Source organism: Chroicocephalus ridibundus, chromosome 12 (genome assembly GCF_963924245.1).
Source record: "Chroicocephalus ridibundus chromosome 12, bChrRid1.1, whole genome shotgun sequence".
NCBI classification, from domain to species: domain Eukaryota; kingdom Metazoa; phylum Chordata; class Aves; order Charadriiformes; family Laridae; genus Chroicocephalus; species Chroicocephalus ridibundus.
The window spans coordinates 17,826,233-17,845,106 of NC_086295.1; the positions used below are offsets into that span (position 1 = coordinate 17,826,233).

General features: G+C 57.7%; 1 protein-coding gene across 6 annotated transcripts in view; it reads left to right on the forward strand.

Annotated features, from left to right (window-relative positions):
- Nucleotides 1-18,874, forward strand: part of DLGAP4 (DLG associated protein 4) — a 179,612-nt gene that overhangs the window by 99,934 nt on the left and 60,804 nt on the right. For 3 of the 6 annotated variants that reach the window (XM_063349695.1, XM_063349697.1, XM_063349696.1), the window contains 4 exons: nt 9,673-10,722; nt 11,335-11,388; nt 12,128-12,298; nt 18,039-18,256. In XM_063349695.1, the coding sequence (XP_063205765.1) occupies nt 9,772-10,722; nt 11,335-11,388; nt 12,128-12,298; nt 18,039-18,256 (1,394 nt within the window). In that variant the 5' untranslated portion in view covers nt 9,673-9,771. The remainder of the gene's footprint in view (nt 1-9,672; nt 10,723-11,334; nt 11,389-12,127; nt 12,299-18,038; nt 18,257-18,874) is intronic. The other 3 variants (XM_063349699.1, XM_063349698.1, XM_063349700.1) reach the window with 3 other exon arrangements.

An 18,874-nucleotide genomic window follows, 5' to 3' on the forward strand; every position in this document is an offset into this window, starting at 1 on the left:
GGACATTTAGGCAAGAGGAACATCTGCCCTGGAGCAAAGCAACATCCTTGCAAAGCTGCAGAGTCCTGATGGTGCAGCAATAGCCATTGCCATTCGGGTCACTACTGTGCCACCAACACCTAGGGCAAGGAGCCTGTCCCTACCCTCCCGGCTATCCCCACCTCCTCCTCATCTGCTTAGTCCTCTGTACCCCCAGTCCTGGGGCTGCCGCTCGCTCTGGCAGGCCAGTCGAAGAGCCGGTTGGTGGCTTGGGGCAGGGTGGTAGCACAGAAGGCCAAGCAGAGTGGCCTGCCTTCTTCTGTGTCACAAGTTTTCAGCGCAAGCGCAGACAACCTCCATCCCTGGGAGGCACAGCATAAGCAAGGTTGAGGGCAGCAATGTTAAGGGCTTTCCACCCTCTGCTTGCTCCATGGAGGGCTCTGCAAACACACACACCCCCCCCTCCAGGCCTCTTGAACGGCACTGACCAGAACAAATCAGTTTTGGTCCCAAATGGTCTCATTAGCTGCTCTTCCAAACAAAAGCTGGAACATGCACCACGTTGTCACCAGCATGTGCCCCGAGTATGAGAGCAGAGACTGCAGGTAGGTTTCAAAAGACGGTGACCCTTGCTCACTGCCCTGGTCCTTTCACTACATCTCATCAGCTCTCCTGCTTTCTTCCTGCAAACTCTCCCTTTCTTACCTTTCCTGCATTTGTCTCATTTGACCTACTTAATGCTTTGCATTTCCTTCTTCAGAGCAGATCCCATGTTCTGGAGAACTTTGAGAAACTTCTATTTAGGGACAAATAGGTTGTAAAGTTTCCAGGGTTTTGTTCCCTTGAGAGCTGATTATATTACCAGTGACATTTGCATGAAAATAAGTTCTCTGTCTCAAGAGTTCATCTGCTCCTCCGGCTTAGTCAACACCTGAAGTCAAAAATCTTTGTCATGTTGCAGCCATTGATTTTCTCAGCGTTTGGTTGTGTTGATACAAAAAAAAAAAAAAAGAAAGAAAGAAAAAACATACACAAACAATAAGTAATATCTAGAACGTATAAGGAAGAAAATTATTCTTTGTCTGTTTTGGGCTGGCTCCGGTCAGACCCCCTCCCTCCTCATCACCCCGGCGGGCAGGAGACCACCGGCATGCACCGAGGCTCCCAGGGCTGCTACCATGAGGCCGCAGGACCTGTATGCAGATTCCTCATTAAAAAGGCACAAGTCGCTTATTCAGAGATGAAGTGAGATGTGAGGAGATCCTCCCACCGTTGACATGGGACTCAGTAGCGCCGCGAAATCAGTGCTGCCCACTTTCTTGGGCTCATACACCAACGTAGCCTACGCTGGGATTGGCTTCATCCAGCGTTAGCTGCCTGGAAGAGGGATTGGTAGGTGAGCTGGGGAGCCCCTTGGGACACCTTCAGGCAAGGGGCAGCCTGGCCCTCGTAAAGCAATTCACCCGTCTCCTAAGGAGGTGGCCCAGGCAGAGGAGCCGCATCGCTGGAAGCCTCTGTCTTCTCCCCGTCGCTGTACGGAGAGTGAGGGGCAAAGGGCGGGGGTGCTTCGGTTCTCCCGGTGATGCCGTCACACGTCTCAGAGGGAAAGTCCAGGTGACCTTAGCCCCACGGGTGCTCCTCGGGAGACCTGGCTTAAGCTCTTCTCAGCAGCCCAGGGCGGGCAGCGTTGCCCGCTGCTCGGACCTCGGTACCCGCTCTGCCCCTGGGACGAAGCTTCCCCCGGCAGCAGTGGGAAACTTCCCGGGGAGAAGCGAGCGGCAGAAGGAGGCTGGAGGAAGGTCTGTTGTATAATGAATTGTGCTAAGCAGAAGCCGGCTATTTTTATCCCCCGCGATTAGATTCTGAACTCTTTGAATCATCATTAATGCAACGCCCTGGAAGCCAGCGGCCCCCCTCGCTGAATGCCACATGAAGTGTTCCTGCTAATTCAGGGAACATTTGAATTCATGCGTGTAGGCAGACCGACGTCACCTACACCACAGTATACAATTTTTTAAGCTTCTTGCGGCAGGGCGAGGAGAGTCATTTTTCTTCTGCAGGTTGCGAATCATTTATTCCTTATCTAGCCAGTTATTAGCATGCTGCTAGGTTTCTATATATAAAAGCCACCCATGTGTTTGCAGCCGGCTTGGATGGCTGGGCTGAGGTTTACGTGGGAGATTATGGTACGTGGAGCCCTGGAAGAGCTGATCAGCCGAGGGCAGGCCTGACTCCCGAGGGTGCCTGCAGCCCTGCCGGGACAGGGGTTTCTTCCTTCTGGAGGACTTGCCCCCTAAGCAATCCCATTTTACAGGCTGCCGCTTCTCCTGGTGCTTCTACCTGCCTCTCCCGAGCAGCACCTGAATGGCCTCCTGGCCCTTCCTGGCTGGCCCTGCCTCAGTAGTACACGTCCCCCCCCAACCAGATCTGTTCAGGTGAGCCCTGATTCGAAGGTTATGATCTCAAGAGATGCCTTCCAACCGAAACAAACGGTTGTTATACAAACGCCACCTTCTTGAAGCGTGCCAAGAGGCTCTCCGGCTTCTTGCCGGCACCACCAGGACCAAGGTCTGGCTGTGTGTCTGGTGCCTGGTGTTTTGCACAGGTGCGGTTGACTTTGTGGTGCGTTATGTTCTTTAGATGGGACACGGCAGAGGTTAGGATGAGAGAGACGAGCTCTCCCGGGGAGGTGGTAGGTTCCTCCCTCCATTCGCAAGGACGAAGGGCCCTGGGCTGGCATGCAGCGTGGGGGCAGCAGCTTTGGTTTTTCCACAGGGAACAAACTCAGAAGGTGTTGGAAAACTCTGCTGGTGGGAATAGCAGGAAATGTACGGCTAAGCTGTGAGGGGGAGGCAGAGAAGAGAGGAAAGCAAGGGAAAGGGGGAGTGGTGCTTTTGGCTGTGATTTTGGGGAGAAAGAAGAGCCCTTCAAGTGCCCGTTTCTGGACGAAGGCACCGCTCAGTCAGGACAGCTGTGGCTGCGGTTGCAGAGGAGGGCGGCCAGGGAGAGGACACGGACTTGTTGCGTGGAAGGTGTGTGCCAAGGGCACGGTAAAAGGGAGGGAGGCAGCACAGAGCCTGCGCCCGCGGGAGGTGAAACGCAGCCACCAGGCCAGCGCTTGCAGCTCCCCGGTTTCTCCAGGAGCAGAAGCTCTTGGAGGCTTGATGAGAAGGAGCGAGCCCTGCCCGGTGACCCCGGCACTGACCGCCTCTGCCATGCGTCGGACTTGTCAACACCAGCTAATTGCAAAGTGAAACCCTGGAAATGGGCTGAGGCAGAAGGCGGCGAGGCGAGGCGAGGCGAGGCCGGCAGGGTACGGTACCGCATCTCCTCCTCCTGTCCCCTCCTCGCAGGGAGAGGGCAGAGGGTTTGCCCTGTCTGCTCCATGCCCTCAGTATAAGCTGTTTTAAGGTGGGTTTGCAGAACTTAAGTGGGGAATTTGGCCGGCAGGAACCCAGAGACATGAGAAAAAGAGCAGTTTCTCCTGGAAATCCACCTCTGCCCCAAAAGTTAAAAAGGAGGCATGGTGGGCAGTGGCAGCTGGTTTGCCCAAGTCCCTGGTGGTGCAGAGCCCCAGCACAGAAGCTGGTCCAAACCAGTGGTCCCTAACATGGTTAGCTTGCAGGAGGTGCTCTGCCCTCTGACAAGAACCGGGGCCTCCCAGGCTTCGTTGGTTTTTGTCCTGGCCTTGAGCCTATTCAGAACAGGAAGGAGCAGCTCCTGTGGAGCAGTGGTCCTCCGGCTGCTGCCCTCACCACATCACAGTGACAGGGGAGGAATTACTGTGGGGAGATGGGGGTGGACCCATGGCCAGCGTCTCCTGGGCAGCCATCCTCTCGAGGACACGATGCATAGCCTGGTGGAGCACCTCCAAGGGGACATGGAGCTAGTCTTCAACGGTGGAAAGGAGGAAGGACATGAATTCTCCATGTGCAGGGTGGACAGGACAAGACATCATCAGAGAGATCCCAGATGGACAGAACAGAATCACAGAATCACAGAATGGCAGGGGCTGGAAGGGACCTCTGGAGATCATCTAGTCCGACCCCCTGCCAGAGCAGGGTCACCCAGAGCAGGTGGCACAGGAACGCATCCAGGCAGGTTTGGGATGTCTCCAGAGACAGAGACTCCCCCACCTCTCTGGCAGCCTGTGCCAGGGCTCTGCCACCCTCAAAGTCAAGAAGTTCCTCCTCATGTTTAGGTGGAACTTCCTATGGCCAAGTTTGTGCCCGTTACCTCTTGTCCTGTCGCTGGGCACCACTGAGAAGAGCCTGGCCCCATCCTCCTGACACCCACCTTCAGAGCTTTATAGGATTGCAAAGGCAGACAGATATATCCAGGAGAGCTCATTGGACTTCTGCCCTGGTGCTGCCCTGGGTGACATTTTGACAGACTTCTCACCCACACTTTCTGCCAGGAGTTACAAACCACAATTTCAAGGACTCACCAAACTGCCTGGCTGGGCAACTGGATGGATGGACAGCCATAAGCTGGGCAGGCACGTGAGCATGAGGACAGGGCAGATAGCTCGGAAATCATTGCTGTGCTAGTACCTACACTGCATTGCAGATGTCTCCTCTTCTCCATCCAGTTCCTTTCCGTTACCTCCTGCTCTGCCCAGAGTTTGGGCCAGCCTAATCTCTTTGCTGTTAAAAAGAAACAGAAAAGCAAATACTTGCAGTCTTTGAAGTATCTCTTACAACAAGGGAGGCTTTTCAGCTCGCCGTGAAGATGTGATTCAGTCTTCCTGAAGTGGAGTGAACCATCTCCCACCAGCTTCGGCAGCCCCCGGACCGGCCCCATCTCCCAGTCACGGCAGCCGAGCGCAGCAGCTGCGGGTCCTACAGGAGGGAAACGTTGGCAGCGCTCAGCCCGGGGAGGAGAGGAGCTCCTGATGAGCAGGAAGCTTCTTCAGGCAAGGCTGTCATCTCCTGCCTCATTTGAGACCCCGTACACCGCTCGGTGCGTGGAGCTGCAGACGTGCTTTGCAGGAGCTGCTGCTGTAAGTGAATTCAGTGCAGTCGGTCCGAGCCTGCAAACAGGCAGCGCCAGCGCCGCTGTGAGCCGCCTCCGAGGGGAAGCTGAGCCTGGCTGGGTTCGGAGTGTTTGGGACACACAAAACTGCCATAAATCAGGCCAGCTCATCCGCTGCATAGCAGAGACCTCTGCGCATCAGCAAAGCCATTGGGAAGAGGAAGGGCGATCCCGAAAGAAACGCAAGCTGAGGGGAAGGGAGGTAACGGGGCCATGCAGCAAAACCAGCCCCTTTCCCTGGGCTCGGGGACACATCCTCTCCACGCCCCGGCAGCCCCTGCTGTGACCATCTGCTAACCCGGGTCTTCTCCCGTCGACCACCCTGGGTGCCCTCCCCGTGGTCGGGGACCGTCCACCTCCTCGCCGTGGTGCCTGACGGGGCCGGGGGGGACACAGCAGGGGCACCGGGCAGCTGCCCTGGGACGCAGCCCTTGCCCAGTTTGCGAGCCGCAGGATGATGGATTTGAGAGATTTAATTTCAAGCTTTTTCATCCTTCCAAATTAAAAAGATGGCGGGGAAGAGGCTTGTTGGGTTTTTCCCTTCCCTGACCCCACGTCTCAAGGAAGTGCCAAGGATTGCAGAGAGTAATTGAAATGTAATGAAAACAGTTTAATCCATCTTAAAGGGCAGAGAGCTCGCAGGGGATGCAGCAAACACAGCGTGGTGGGCACCAGGGGCTGGGGGAGTCCTGACTGCCCCACCAGCCCTGACCCGACACGTGCCCAGCAGCCGGGCTGGTGGCCCACGCTGTGGCCAGGCATCCGGAGAAGGGATGCCCAGGTGTTACGGTTTGAAGAACCCACAACAATTTATTGCCATTTAGGCAATTATTCTATCACCCAATGATCCCTGCTCACCCGGCAAGGGGAATTGGGAAAAAACAAGGAAAGCTGAGGGTTGACATATAAACAGATGTAATAGGATAAGACTAAATAATTAACAATGATAATACTAAAGAACCAGTATCGATCCCGATACCAATGTAAGATAGACAAGGGTCATTTCCAGCCCGTTCCATCAGCAGAAGCCGTGCACTCCCCGCAGGGGACTCCCAGCAAATGTGGGACACTGCGAGCGCTGCGGCTTCGGGAGGAAGGGAAGGGCTCAGGGCTCCGGCACCGGGGCAAGGAGTTCTCTGGATCACAGCCATCAAGGGAGAGAGAAACTACGCAGCAAACTTTCTAATTTATGTCAAAAGTGCCATTCATGGTACGAAATAATCCTGTTGGCAGCCTGGGTCGAGTGCCCAGCTCTCCCTGCTCCTCGTCCCCGCACCTGGCGAGGCTCAAAAACATGGAGGCCTTGAAACCCGCACACCGGAGGTGGCTGTAAAGTAAATATTTTTGTGAATTCAGACTCTAGATTCTTCTAAAAGTGCAGTTTCCCCAAGTATTAGAAGAGACCTTACTGCAAAGGAAAATTACTGAAAGGGAAATGAATCCTGTGTCGCTCAACCCAGGACACCAGGGCAAGCAGCTCAGGCAGGAGGACCAGGACCTGTTGGCAGCCCAGCAAGAGCCCGTAGGAGGAGAAGGGAGCAATAAACCGTCTGCCATATAGAAGTGAGAGCACAGCAGCCGCGGAGAGAGGGAGCTCCCTGCCCTCCCCTGCTCCCTGCCTCCCCATCCCTTCTGCTCCCGCCCCTCCAGCCCCCCCCGGACTTCACTTTTCCTCGCTTCCCACTTCTCCCCACAGCCCCTCGGCCGCTCCTCCTGCCCCTCTGCTTCTTGAGCCGTCCTTAGCCAGTCCAGCCCCGCTCTTCCCCTGCAAGCCAGGCTTTCATTGCATTTCATTTATTTTCATTTCATTTATTTAATTTCATTTCATTTCCCTATTTATTTTGAGTCCTGAGGCAGTTTTACTTTATTCTGGGGCGCAGTGAACACGAAAGCAGCGATGCTGATGTGCTTTCTGGCAAAGCAGTCACGGGGCTGAAGTCTCTCTCAGGAGTGCCTGTGAGATTTCTACTTCAAATATTGATTGCCCTTTGTAGGAAAAGACGTATTTACTATCAATATCCCGAGATCCCATTATAATAAAATCAGCGCTGTGTTGTCTCCTTAGGGACCGTCTGACTCCTGTAGCGTAATGTGTCGGGAGAAGCATAGCGTCCATCAGAGCCAGGATGGCCTCGGGCAGCTGAGTTGGAGAGAAGGACCTTGCTGGGAGTCCGGAGCTGGGGCATGGAAGGAAGGGAGAAAGAGCCCACGGTGGGCAGAGCAGAGCCTGGGCAGATCAGGGGGGTCTTCAGGGAGGATTTGGGCTCCCCACTACCTGCAGGGCTTCCCCTACAAGTTGAGCAGGGTTGAGCTTGCCCGTTCATGGCCATCTGGAATTTAAAGGACCAGATGGATGGCTCAGTCTGGAGCCTGTCCTTCTACACCCCCGTCCTTCTCTTCTGTCCAGAGGGTTTCCTTTGAGAACATCTCCTGGGGCTTTTTGTCACCTCTCTTTAACCACGGCGCTGATGCCGGCCTGCACAAAGCCTGGCACATCCACGAGTCTCTCTTCTGTGGCGCTTCTCCAGCCAGCACCCGCTGCTGCTCCACCAGCTCACATGGCTGCTGTCCCCTGGGCAAGGGACTCCAGAGAGGCCGAGGCACTTAGCTGCTGAAGAGCACAACGGGAAAAGGATGGCAGCCACAGGGACCATGAGCAGCTGGACACTAGTCAAAGCTAATGTTGCCTTCGGCAAGAAGGGCAGGTTCCCCCCGCTCAGGCCAGGGTAACAGCCATGTCCTCATCCCCAAAACGCATGGCCACCATCCATCTCCCCCACACCACCAAAGCCCAGGACGCGTGGCAGGGCACCAGCTTGCAGGTGAAGGCAGATGGACCTTTAAAAAGCTGGAGACTTTTTAAAACCCATCAAGCTATGGAATATGTTGCACTTCTCCTTTCTTTTTTTTTTTTTTTTTGGTGTGCTTCTCAACAATTATTTACAGCCCCAGCTGCCTTTCATTACTAATACATTTTTCCCTGTGTGAGGAAGGAAAACAAGCCCGTCAATTCCTGCCGTCTTTCAGTGATCACTGACGCCGCTCCCTGCACCAGTTGGGCCCTGGCTGCTTTTGCTGACCAGACTAGACTGTGTGCAGGAGGACAAGCTCCTCGGGGACACCAGAGTCGAATTTGTGGCTGAACAGGGAGAACTCATCAGCCCAGCCTACCAGCTCTGCTTCTCACAGGGACGCATCATTATCCTTCTTGTTCTCTGGGAATAACCAAAAGACGGTTTTCTTTCTCACAAACTCACTGGAGGCTCTGAGGGTCCAGGCTCTATTTCCCCTTCCAGGTGCATGTCGGAGAACATTGGATCATCCTAGTGTTGGAAAACGGCTTGTTGTGCACAGACCCTGCCATCTCAGCTCCCAGAGCGGGATCTTACCAAGGAGCAGCTGTTGAGCCGCGTGTACGTGTTTTGGGGCCCTGGATTTTGAAAAAGTAGTCTAGGATCTCATTCTCAGGAATTCATACACATAGGGTGCTTCAGTGCTTGCTGGTTGCCTTTAGGCGACACTCAAACTAAAACAAAAAGTCAATAAGAAACTAAACTAAAAAGGTGAAAGGAAATAAGAATTAATTTATGCACTACAGGGCTTCAATAGGTTTTAAGTATGGAAAAATCAACTCACTGATTGGCAACTCATCTACATGTTCCTTGGTTTTCTTAAAGCAGCCCCCAAAAGTTTGTCTTTTTTCCCTGCATAACCCCGTGCAGAGGATGGGGTGAGTGCACCGGAGAACCCTTCAGTGAGGAGCTCCCCTGCCCTCAGGGGATCCCCTGTGTCTGGCTGCCCCCCTTCCACCGCCCCGCGGGGATGGGGACAGACAGGGGACAGCAAGGGACAGCCAGCCAGGCTCAGAGGGTGCCACGGCTCCCCCAGGAGCGATGCAGCAAGGCAGGAAAGATCAACTGAGCAGCAAACGGCTTCTCAGGTCAGGCTCTGAGTGTTCAGAAACACCTCTGCTCTCATCGCAGCTAATGAGACAATGTCCTTCGGGGTAAAACATGCCATAAACCGGGGCGCTTGTTGGAGAGGAGACGTTTGACATCATATCACATTAGCGCAGCTGCACGCAACGCACAGAGCAGGGCTGCCAGCCCCCTTCCGAGATCCCGTAACCACAGAAACACCAAGCATAATGCAGAAGACGGGATGCTCTTCTCCAGACTTCCCTTGGCTCGGGCAAGGCCCGTGTGCAGCGTTTGGCAGCAGCTTTTTCTCCAGCCCCCTGATCAAATGGGACAGGAGCAGTGATTTGCTGGCAGCGGCCCTGCTAGCCTTTGTTACGCTGGCTGGGGAAGGGACTCTATTAAAGAAACATGTGCAGAGACTGGAAAAATAGCAGCAGCGTTATTTAAGCAGCCTGTGGTTGAGCACTGAGGCACACAAGCCCTTAAACTGCAGCTAGAAAGAATGAATCCTTCCCCTCCTCCTCTCCTCTCCCCTGTTCCTTCTAGCCTCGGGTCTCATGCCCCTTCTCCTCCGCTCCTGCCATGTCATCTCTCTCCCGTTCTGTTTCTTTCCTTCATCCCTTAGCCTTGGTGGCATTTGCTTTTAGAGCTGGGGCAGCCCTCGCGAGGACGCCCCGGTGGGGAGCGGGCTGCCAAAGAGGTTCTCGGCAGGCTCTGAGCATCTCTCCTCTCCCTCCAGGTGCAGGGACATCTGCCATCTGCGGGGGAGCGGGGTCGGCGCTTCTGCAAGGGCTCTGCCGCACCATCCCTGAGCGATGGTCTAGGAAACACTGGGACCATGAAGGGCTTAGGAGATAACAGAAGCCGCCACCTCTCTGATAACCTGGACTCCCCTCAAGACTCTCTTTATGCGCCCCAGGACAGGAATCCTTATCTCCTCAGCCCCACCGACTCTTTCACCATGGACCCCCGATTCCCAGCCCAGAACACCCTCCATGGCGACTGTCTCCTTCCTCTCAACAACCAGATCTCCAACAGCAGCACCTTCCCCCGCATCCATTACAACTCCCACTTCGAGGTCCCAGATGACAACCCTTTTCCGAGCCATGCCCAAGCCACTAAAATCAACCGCCTGCCTGCAAACCTCCTTGACCAGTTTGAGAAGCAGCTGCCCATCCACAGAGACGGCTTCAGCACCCTCCAGTTTCAGAGGAGCGATGCGAAGCACCGCAGCGAGAGCCCTGGGCGCATTCGGCACCTTGTCCACTCTGTCCAGAAGCTATTCGCCAAGTCCCAGTCTCTGGAGGGCCCCACCAAAGGCAATGTGAACGGGAAGAAGGGGGCAGATGACCCCAAGCAAAACCGGAGGAGCAAGAGCAAAGACCGAGCGAAGACCTCCGAGCCCAAGCGCAGGACCAGATCCAACATATCAGGCTGGTGGAGCTCAGATGACAACTTAGACAGCGATACCTGCAGCTACCGCAACCCAATGGGCCTCATGACATTGGGGCGGCAGCCGGACCACAGCCAGCCGAAGTATTTCATGCACGCTTACAATACCATCAGCGAGCACATGCTGAAATCCTCCAAGAGCAATAACGACCTCAAGGTCACCCCTTGCACCAATATCCCCATCAACAATGACTCCAACTACATAAAGAGGGGCTCCTGGTCCACGCTGACACTCAGCCATGCCCGGGAAGTGTGCCAGAAAGCCTCCGCCACAATCGACAAAGCCTTGCTGAAATCCAAGTCCTGCCATCAAGACTTGGCCTACCACTACCTGCAGGTGGGTGCAGCGGGGGGGGGGTTTATGGCGTGCTCCCTGCAGGGAGAGCGCAGGAAGACAGGGGACACCTTCTCGGTAGGCGCCCTGTTGCCCAGTAGATGTTCTAAAACTGAACTGTCTGGTTCACCTCAAGCCACACTGCCAGGAGGGGGCGGGGGGGTTACGCTCACCGAGGCCCTGGGGACAGACCACCACCTCTCCTGCGGGGACACGGGTGCTGACGGGGTCCGGCTCCCCCTGCTGCCCCAGGACCCCCCCCAGCCCCTGTGCTGGGCCGTGGCAGCGTGGGGAGGAGGTGATGTGCCCACCCTGCAGCCCCTGCACCCTCTGCTGCCATCCCCCTTTGCTGCGGGACCCAGCACGTCCCCGCCGCCCACCCAGACCCTGCAGACGCTGTCTGTGGTGGGGTGGACTCGGGCTCTTGGGCAGCCGGGCGGGCAGTTGCCCACATGAAGCTGTTTCCTCTCGGTGCCCACGCAGCCAGGCGTGCCGAGGGACCGCGGCTCATATCCCACCCAGGCACAGCCCCATCCAAACACCGCCGCCACCCCACGGGCCCGAAGGCCACCAGTAATAACTAATGCTTAACCCCTTATATCCACGCGTCGCAAGGATGTGCCGGCGTGCCCAGTAAGCCCCGCTCTACAGAGCTTCCCCGGAGCGCTGGTAGGACCTGCAGCTCTGCGGGGCATGGCTGCCTTTGCTGCTCCCCCGCGCGCCGGGCAGGGCTGTGGGCCAGGAGGGAAGTGCCAGCCGCCCCGCTTGCATGGCAGAAGCCTGCATGGCTAATGCTGGTTTGAACCCACCCCCCCCCGCCGCCAGCTGCTCCGTCACCAAGAGCGCCAGGTCACTGTGGCGGTTTCAAAAAGCGGCGCTTGAAGAACATAGACCTGGTTGTGCCCTAGAGAGAGGAATGAAGATAAATAAGCCAGGCCTGGATGGGGGGAGGAGGGGGCTAGTCTATGTATATAAATCTCCAGCATCCTTTTTAATGCAAAGGTGTCATGGGCTCCCCTGGCTGTGGCCAGCGGGCTTAGAAGCTTTAAAGAGCAATGAATTATTGAAGCACACTCTGCTTCCAATACCTTGCTGGCCACGGCTGCAAATCAAATTTCAGAGGGACTTATTACATCAGGAACGTCATCAGAAAAAATGTTCTCGGCCTGGTTTCTTTTTCTTTGCCCCCCCCCCTCTTTCAGTTAAGCCTTAGGAGGTTAAAGATCTGCAGACAAAACATCCGCTGATCCCTCTCTGGCTGCGGCGGCAGAGCCCGGCGCAGGCGGCCCCGGGGGCTGGATGCGACCCCAGCAGCCCCCCAACTCCCGGGGTTTGGCCACAGCCGGGGGTACGAGTCTGCCCTGCTCGTTCTTCCCCACCCATGTAATGAGCCTCCGTTTCTCGACAGCCTGACGGAGGGCTGTGGGCACAGCTGGGTGGCGTGAGCCCGGCCAGCAGCTGGGCAGCCCCACCGCTCGGCTGGGAGGACACGGGTGCCGCCCCGCTGCAGCCGAGCGAGCCCCCACGGAGGTGGGACCAGCCCCTCAGCCCGGGGCCGACCGACGCAGGCAGCGGCCAGGTAGGGATCTTGTTTTGAGGGGAAGCTTTTGCCCAGCTCCCTCCCTGCCCTGACCCTCCTGGGACCGTCGGATGGGGTCGGCAGCCTGCGCCAACAGACTCAGAGCGGGAACAGCCAGCAGCTCCTGTCGGCATGGCCGGAGGGGCACCGGGGTGTCACCAGCATCCCAAGCGGCTGGGGCAGCCCCCGCAGGCGGCAGCATCTCACCAGCAAAGTCACGATCCGGGGCACCCAGTCCAGAAAACATTTCATTTGGTGCCCCTACAAGCCAACAGGGCCTGGATGCTTGGGCTGACCTTGCCCCAGATGCCCGGGGTGACCCCGGAGGGCAGGGCACAGGGTCCTCGAGGTAGGACGGGGCGATTGTATCCAGACCCCTTCTCGGCACGGGAAGGGGACTAAGCTGGCGATGGAGAAGTGACCTCTGGAACCTGGTGTGTGGGAAATGCCCTTTTGCAAAGCCCCATGTCCCCTGCCACCCGCCCCCCCTCCCCGGGTCAGGACAAGCCCACTCCCTGCTTGTGCCCCAGCGAGGGACCACGTCCGTCTGCCTGGCCGCAGAGCCCAGTGCTCGGGGAGCACGGAGGCCCTGCCCTGCTGTGGACAGGGCTGCTGCGAGGCGGAAAAGCCCGGTGAGTCCCAGAGGTGGAGACGTGTCCTCTGACATGAGGGAAGGCAGGAGGAGTGGGATGGGGACCAAGAGAACCCCCCAGCCTCCAGGCTGGGGTAAGCCCCTTAAGGCTATTCACCTCCCCTGCCCCATTTGCAGGCTCTGGGTAGTCTTGGGACTCATCGGGGACTATTAGTGGCCCATGTGATGTTCCCAGGCCCATCCCCAGACCCCAGTGTTGGAGACGGGAGCGGGTGATGACCCAGCTCCAGGTCCAGCCCTGTCCCATCAGAGGGAGGGGTTTGTCAGAGCAGTCCCCGAGGGGACACAGCACTCTCCTTAGAGCACAGTCCCCAGGTAGGGAGGCTGTGCTCCCCATTCCCTGGTCTCCCCTCCCCATGGGCCCCACGGGTGGCTGAGGGTGCAAGGGAAGAGGCTGAGGGGTCAGGATCCCAATGGGCAAGAGGCTCCTTGGAGTGAGAGCTGCCCCAGGCAGTGGTGGACAGGAGCGGGCAGGGCTGAGCAGCATTTCTGCCCCAGACACAGACTGGGACCCACATTCGTGGATACCGAGACTACATCGAAAGGACGGGCAGTGTTGGGGCTCCCAGGGGGACAGAGTGATACCACAGGCACCATTAGCCTTTTGCATCATCCGGATTAGCCTCCCCAACCCCACTTCCAGTCAGACAGCACCGAAGCTTCCTTAACCCCCAGTAGCCCCAAAGGTAAATTCGTAATCCAGAGCGGGTGGCCCATTCAGTGCCAGCCACCGCACAGATCCTGTCTGCCCTCACGCCAGCCCCACAGAGCTCCCATGGGGCAGGAAACCTGGCCCAGGTCCTTCCCAGAGGGTGCCCTGCCAAAAGGACAGATGGGGCCCGAAGGCAGCCTGGGCTCCAGCTTTGTCTCTTGAGGACGTGCCTGAGACCACACGTTGCCCTCGGGACGCCACGAGGGATCCGGCCCTGGAGGGAGCAGCGGTGTCCCCGCATCGGGCTCAGTCTCTCTGCGTTGGAGCCGGGCTGCATGGCACGTGCATCGCTGCACGCTGTGCGTCCGGCCCCGCGGGCGTCGCGGCGGGTGTGTTCGTGTGTGGTGCATGTCTGTGTGTGCCGGGGCTGGGCTGCATGTCGGAGCTGGCACATGTGCGAATGGAAGCCCTGTTTGCTCCGCCAGTCTCTCTTCCCCCAGACCTCACCGAAGCAACGGGTGCAGCTCTTTCGCCCCTGCCCAGCACCCAGGACTGGAGTTTTTCCCTTCTCTCCTCTCTCCCCTCTCTTAATGCTGCAGGTGACTGGGGAATGCCCCGGGCAGCATAAGGGTAGGGGGAAACCTTTGTGTGGCCCCTTCTTTCCTCTTGCCTCCACGCTCAGTTTATGACACAGGGAGCAGAAGACGCTGCTTCTTTGCAGCGTGCGGCATTGTGGCAGGATGGTGTCAGTGGAGCCCAGCTCCCAGGGGTGGCACCTGCCTGAATCCCACATACCTGCACCATGGGACACCGCATGGATGAAAACCAGGCGGAAAGGATGATGCTGAAGCCTGGCAGTGCATCTCCACTGCCCACGCCTCCCCTCCTGTGCGGCCACTGGGCAGGGTGGAGCCCCAAGCCCTCTGTGCCAGCAGCCACCTACAAAGGCTCTCGACCTGGGCATCCTCTTGCTCCCACCCCTTTCACACCAACCAAACCACCGTGGGCAGAACCAAGCCTACATTTGGGGGAGCAGCATGAGGAGGAGCAGCAAAACTCTCACAGCCCGTGAGAAGCCTCCTGATCTTCTCTGTGCCAGGCCCAGGTACAACACAAGACACGGGCTGTGTTCAGTTCCCAGGGGCTCAGCTGCCAGGGAAGTTGCTGCCATCGAGGTGCTGCACTGGCCACCGTCGAGGTCTGCCCCTTGACGACAGGAGGTGCTCTGGGCTCTTCAGCCCCATCGCAGAGCTTCAGAGACTACGGGACAGGCTCCTCAGGTGCCTCAAGCTGCAGAGAAGCGCCCTGGAGGACCCTGAACAGCACCTCAAGTACCTGCACTGCTTCCAAAGATCCCGAAGGACACCTACTTGTCAGGTGTGGCACTTTTGAAACGCTCGTCCTGCTCTGTCCCACAGGAGCAAGAGCTGTGGGAGTCCCTGTGGACTCTGTGTGCAGACAGAGGCAGGACACGCTCCGAACTGGGGCACCAGATTCAAGGGGTGTCCTGCCAAGCATCTTCCTTCCCCTTGACGCTGCTAAACTCGAATGTGGAGCACCTTGAGAGCAGCTTTGTTTCTTGCTGCCTTGCCAAGGCACAAAGCAGAGGAGAGGCAAGGGAAAGGAGAAATAAGGCAGCTGAGTGAGGACTAGCGGCCTGCCGCAATGCGGTGGGGAAGCTGGTGGAGGCTGTCCCTAGGAGAGGGGCAGGGATCGTACGGGGCAGGCAGTGCTGGGGGATGCTCGGCTCAGGCAGCTGTAGGCATTGCTGCACCAGCAGAGACATACCAAAAACCCCGTCTTCATGTTCCTGTGCCGAGAGCCAAGAGTGCCCACGGTCGGGAGGCAGATGCGCAAGCCCGGGCAGAGCTGAGCAACCCGCAGAGCCTGCCCTCGAGCAGCAGCAGCAGCAGCAGAGCGGCCACGGGAGCCTGAGGTCTTAATGACCCCTCTGTCCTCGGGCTCACCGAGCTGAGCCCGGCACCTCCCACTGCCCCACAAAATACAGCATTCGCCTCTGCGTAAGACACGGCTGTGTAGTCCCCTGGCCCCCATGCCTGGCTGCTGGCAAGCTCTCACCTTCTTAGCCAGGGGCTGCAGACCCCAGCCCTGTCTGTCCCCTTGCCCCAGCCCCTTGCTGGCCCAAGACCTTTGCAGGCAGGAGGCTGCGACTCGTCCTGAGCCGAGGGCAGGCAGCAAAATGCAGTGTCAAGTCAGACCTGATGCCAAGATGATGGGTATAGAAGTGCTTCTCAGGGCCCCTGTCTCCTTTAGGAAAGGTCAGAGCCAGCCACCACGGTGACCTGTGGGATCCCTCCCATGGCAGGACTCAGATGGAGCCAGCAGGGTCCCTCCTGGCTGGCCACAGGGCCACCCAGTGCAAGCAGCTGGAGCAGAGGGAGCGCTCACACCCAGGAGAGAAAGGGTTCTCTGCTCTTACTTTTGTAGGAACCTGCTGGATAACACCCAGTATCTCCTGAGCTGGGCAGTCTTGCAAGCAGCCAGCCCAGAAGCCATCGCCAAGCATGAAGTTTGCGGGAGGCAGAGTGGAAAGAGCTGGGGCAACCTGCAGCAGCGGGGCGCAGAGCCAGGGAGGCCCGGCCAGGCTCGTGTCTCACGTGGGAGACTCGCTCCACGTCGGTCCACAGCTGGATCTGGCACACAGGCGGCACGATGCCTCTGGCTCTCTGTTCCATGCCCCCCAGTAATAGGGGTCCTGGCTCATGGGCACACATCGCGGCAGGAGCCCCATCACCGAAGTGGTCCCACGGGCTGTTTGGGTTCTGCTTCACATGGCACTGGGGTCACCCCTTGCCTTCTCCCGAGCAGACACACGACAGCAGCAGGCTGGCAGGACGTGGGGTGAACCCCTCACTCCTGCGGGCAGAAGAAAGCCCTCAGAGTGAGCTACGCTGTCGCGCGTGGATTGAGCCCGCGTCTGGCACACCTCAGGCCCTCTCAGGAGAACAAGAAGCCACTGGCTGGAGATCTGAAGCTCACCTGAAGATGTTGCACCCCAGCAGCAGCAGACGGCACCCTCAAGCTGGCTCTGGTTCCCACAGAACATGCCTGCTGTGAACAAGGAGGTGAAGAGGAACCACGCTGTGCTTAACAGCTCTGGCTCATCACAGTTAGCTGCAACACGGCTTCGTGCGTCCCCAAAGCACTATATAAACACTGGCTGATTGATCCACGGCCCCCCGGGGAGCTGGGCAAATCCAACAGCTCCATCCGTCAGAGGCAACGTGGATGCTCTCGCCGGCACGAGCTGTGCTCAGCACAAGACCCTTTGCTGCTCCCCATGGCGGTCCCCAGCCAGCACACCGGGGGGCCTCGGGCTGTCCCGGTGTCTGCATGCTTTGCACATTGCTGCAGTCCTCACATCTTCCTTTGCTTCTCCTTGACCACGTCTCCTTAGCTCAAGGGCAGGTCAACGGCCAGCTACAAACCAAGTTAGCCATGAAACCAAGGCTTGCTCCCGGCAACTCAGGTTGCCCTGTCTTTCTCCAGGCCAGTCCCACACCGCGCGGGGCTCTTGTCCCGATCAGTCCTGGGCTGATGCCTGGCTCTGCTGCCGGACGAACGAATACCTTGGCTGTGCCCCGATCACCTACCCAAACCCTTCGCAGGACGGGCAGGCGGGGGTGTCGCCCACCTCAGTTGCTCAGTGCTTCAGGCCCCTAGTGGAAACACCAGCTCGCCCGTCTCTAACGAGGCAACGAGACACTATGTCTGCCTTAAGTTAATTGCAGAGTTGTCATCTCGGTGCAGTTAGAAGTACTTTTCTCGCGCAAGGTACTACTCATCTGTGCAGAGAGGCCGGCACAAGGTCTATGTGCCCGAGCTGCTCTAGAGGGACTTCTGAAGGTCTGGTCTGGCTTCAGAAATTAATTTCAGCCACTAAGTGTCACATTCAACTCCGAAACCTTAAAGGCTGTTGGACCTAGTGAAGGTCTGGGCTCTGATCCACAAGTCCTGGTCTACATTAGCTCTTGATTGCCTTGGCCTGAACAGTATGTGCACTTTACGTTAAGTGAGCGTGGGCTTTGCATTGAACAACCGTGTGCCACTCCTGTCCCGGTGCCCAGCGCAAACCTGGTGAGACTCTTCCCTCCCCGTTATGTCTGGCATCGTGCAGCTTGTATCGACTGTGTAAGCATGGTCCGGTGTGAAGGTGGTCTGCAGTGGGGGGGGGGGGGGCGGGGCGGGGGTGAATGGCTGTGGGTAGATGTGCTAAAACAGGCGATCAAATGCAGGGCTGCCTGGCATGAACTGGTAAGGGAGGGTTGGAAGGGAATTGCGTTGCCCATTCCCACTCCACTCCAGCTGAGGGTCCAACAGTTGTCCTCGCCACCAGTCCCCCCAAGTCCCCATGATCCCGCTGGTCCCGGGGGTGCTGTCCCTCACATCTGCTCATACTCTCCTTGCTCTTGCAGGTGCCTCAGGGGGAGTGGAACAACACGCTGTCTCGGGACAAAGACAGCGAGATCCCGTGCCGGCGCATGCGGAGCGGGAGTTACATCAAAGCCATGGGGGATGATGATAGCGAAGACTCAGAAACCAGCCCCAAACCATCCCCGAAAACTGCAGCTCGGAGGCAGAGTTACCTCAAGGCCACCCAACAGTCCCTGAGTGAGCAGAGCACCACACAAAGGTAACGCTGGAGCTCCTCTAGGAGCTCTGCACAGGTCTCCAGGGGCCACCCCAGAAGCAGTCCGTGGGGTCTGGCCGGCAGCACCCACATGGAGACCCCATGTGAGGATCAGAGCCCATCAGGGCTCCTGCACACCAGCTCAGACTGCCCGTGGGGCAGGCAGAGGAGGAGACAAGCAGGACAGGAGAAAACGTGGCAGAGGAATGGAGAGAGCTTTCCATCCCGGTGACTCCAAATAGCCCTGGCGTTAGGAACCTGCTCCAGGTCCCTGTCCCCTCAGTGGTAGGGAGGGCAGTCCTTTGATGGAGCTGTGTGGATTTCCTCTCTAAGCATCTGCTCCTCTGAGGGAGTGCGGAGATCCCAACCCCATGATGCTATTCAGATGTAGAAGATGCTCAGCCAGCATGGCTGAGGACACTTGGCGCGCTGCTGGGACTATGTCACCTGCTTTGCTCCACAGGTCTCCCAGGGACTCTGGGACCAGCCAGAAAGTGCTCCGTTGTCACAGTAGGCTGGGTAATACCCTGAGGCCAGGAGAGATGACCTAAGAGGTTTGAGACCAGGTATTGAGGGAGGAAGACCCATGGTGGCTTGAGCCAGACAGACAGCAGAGGAAGG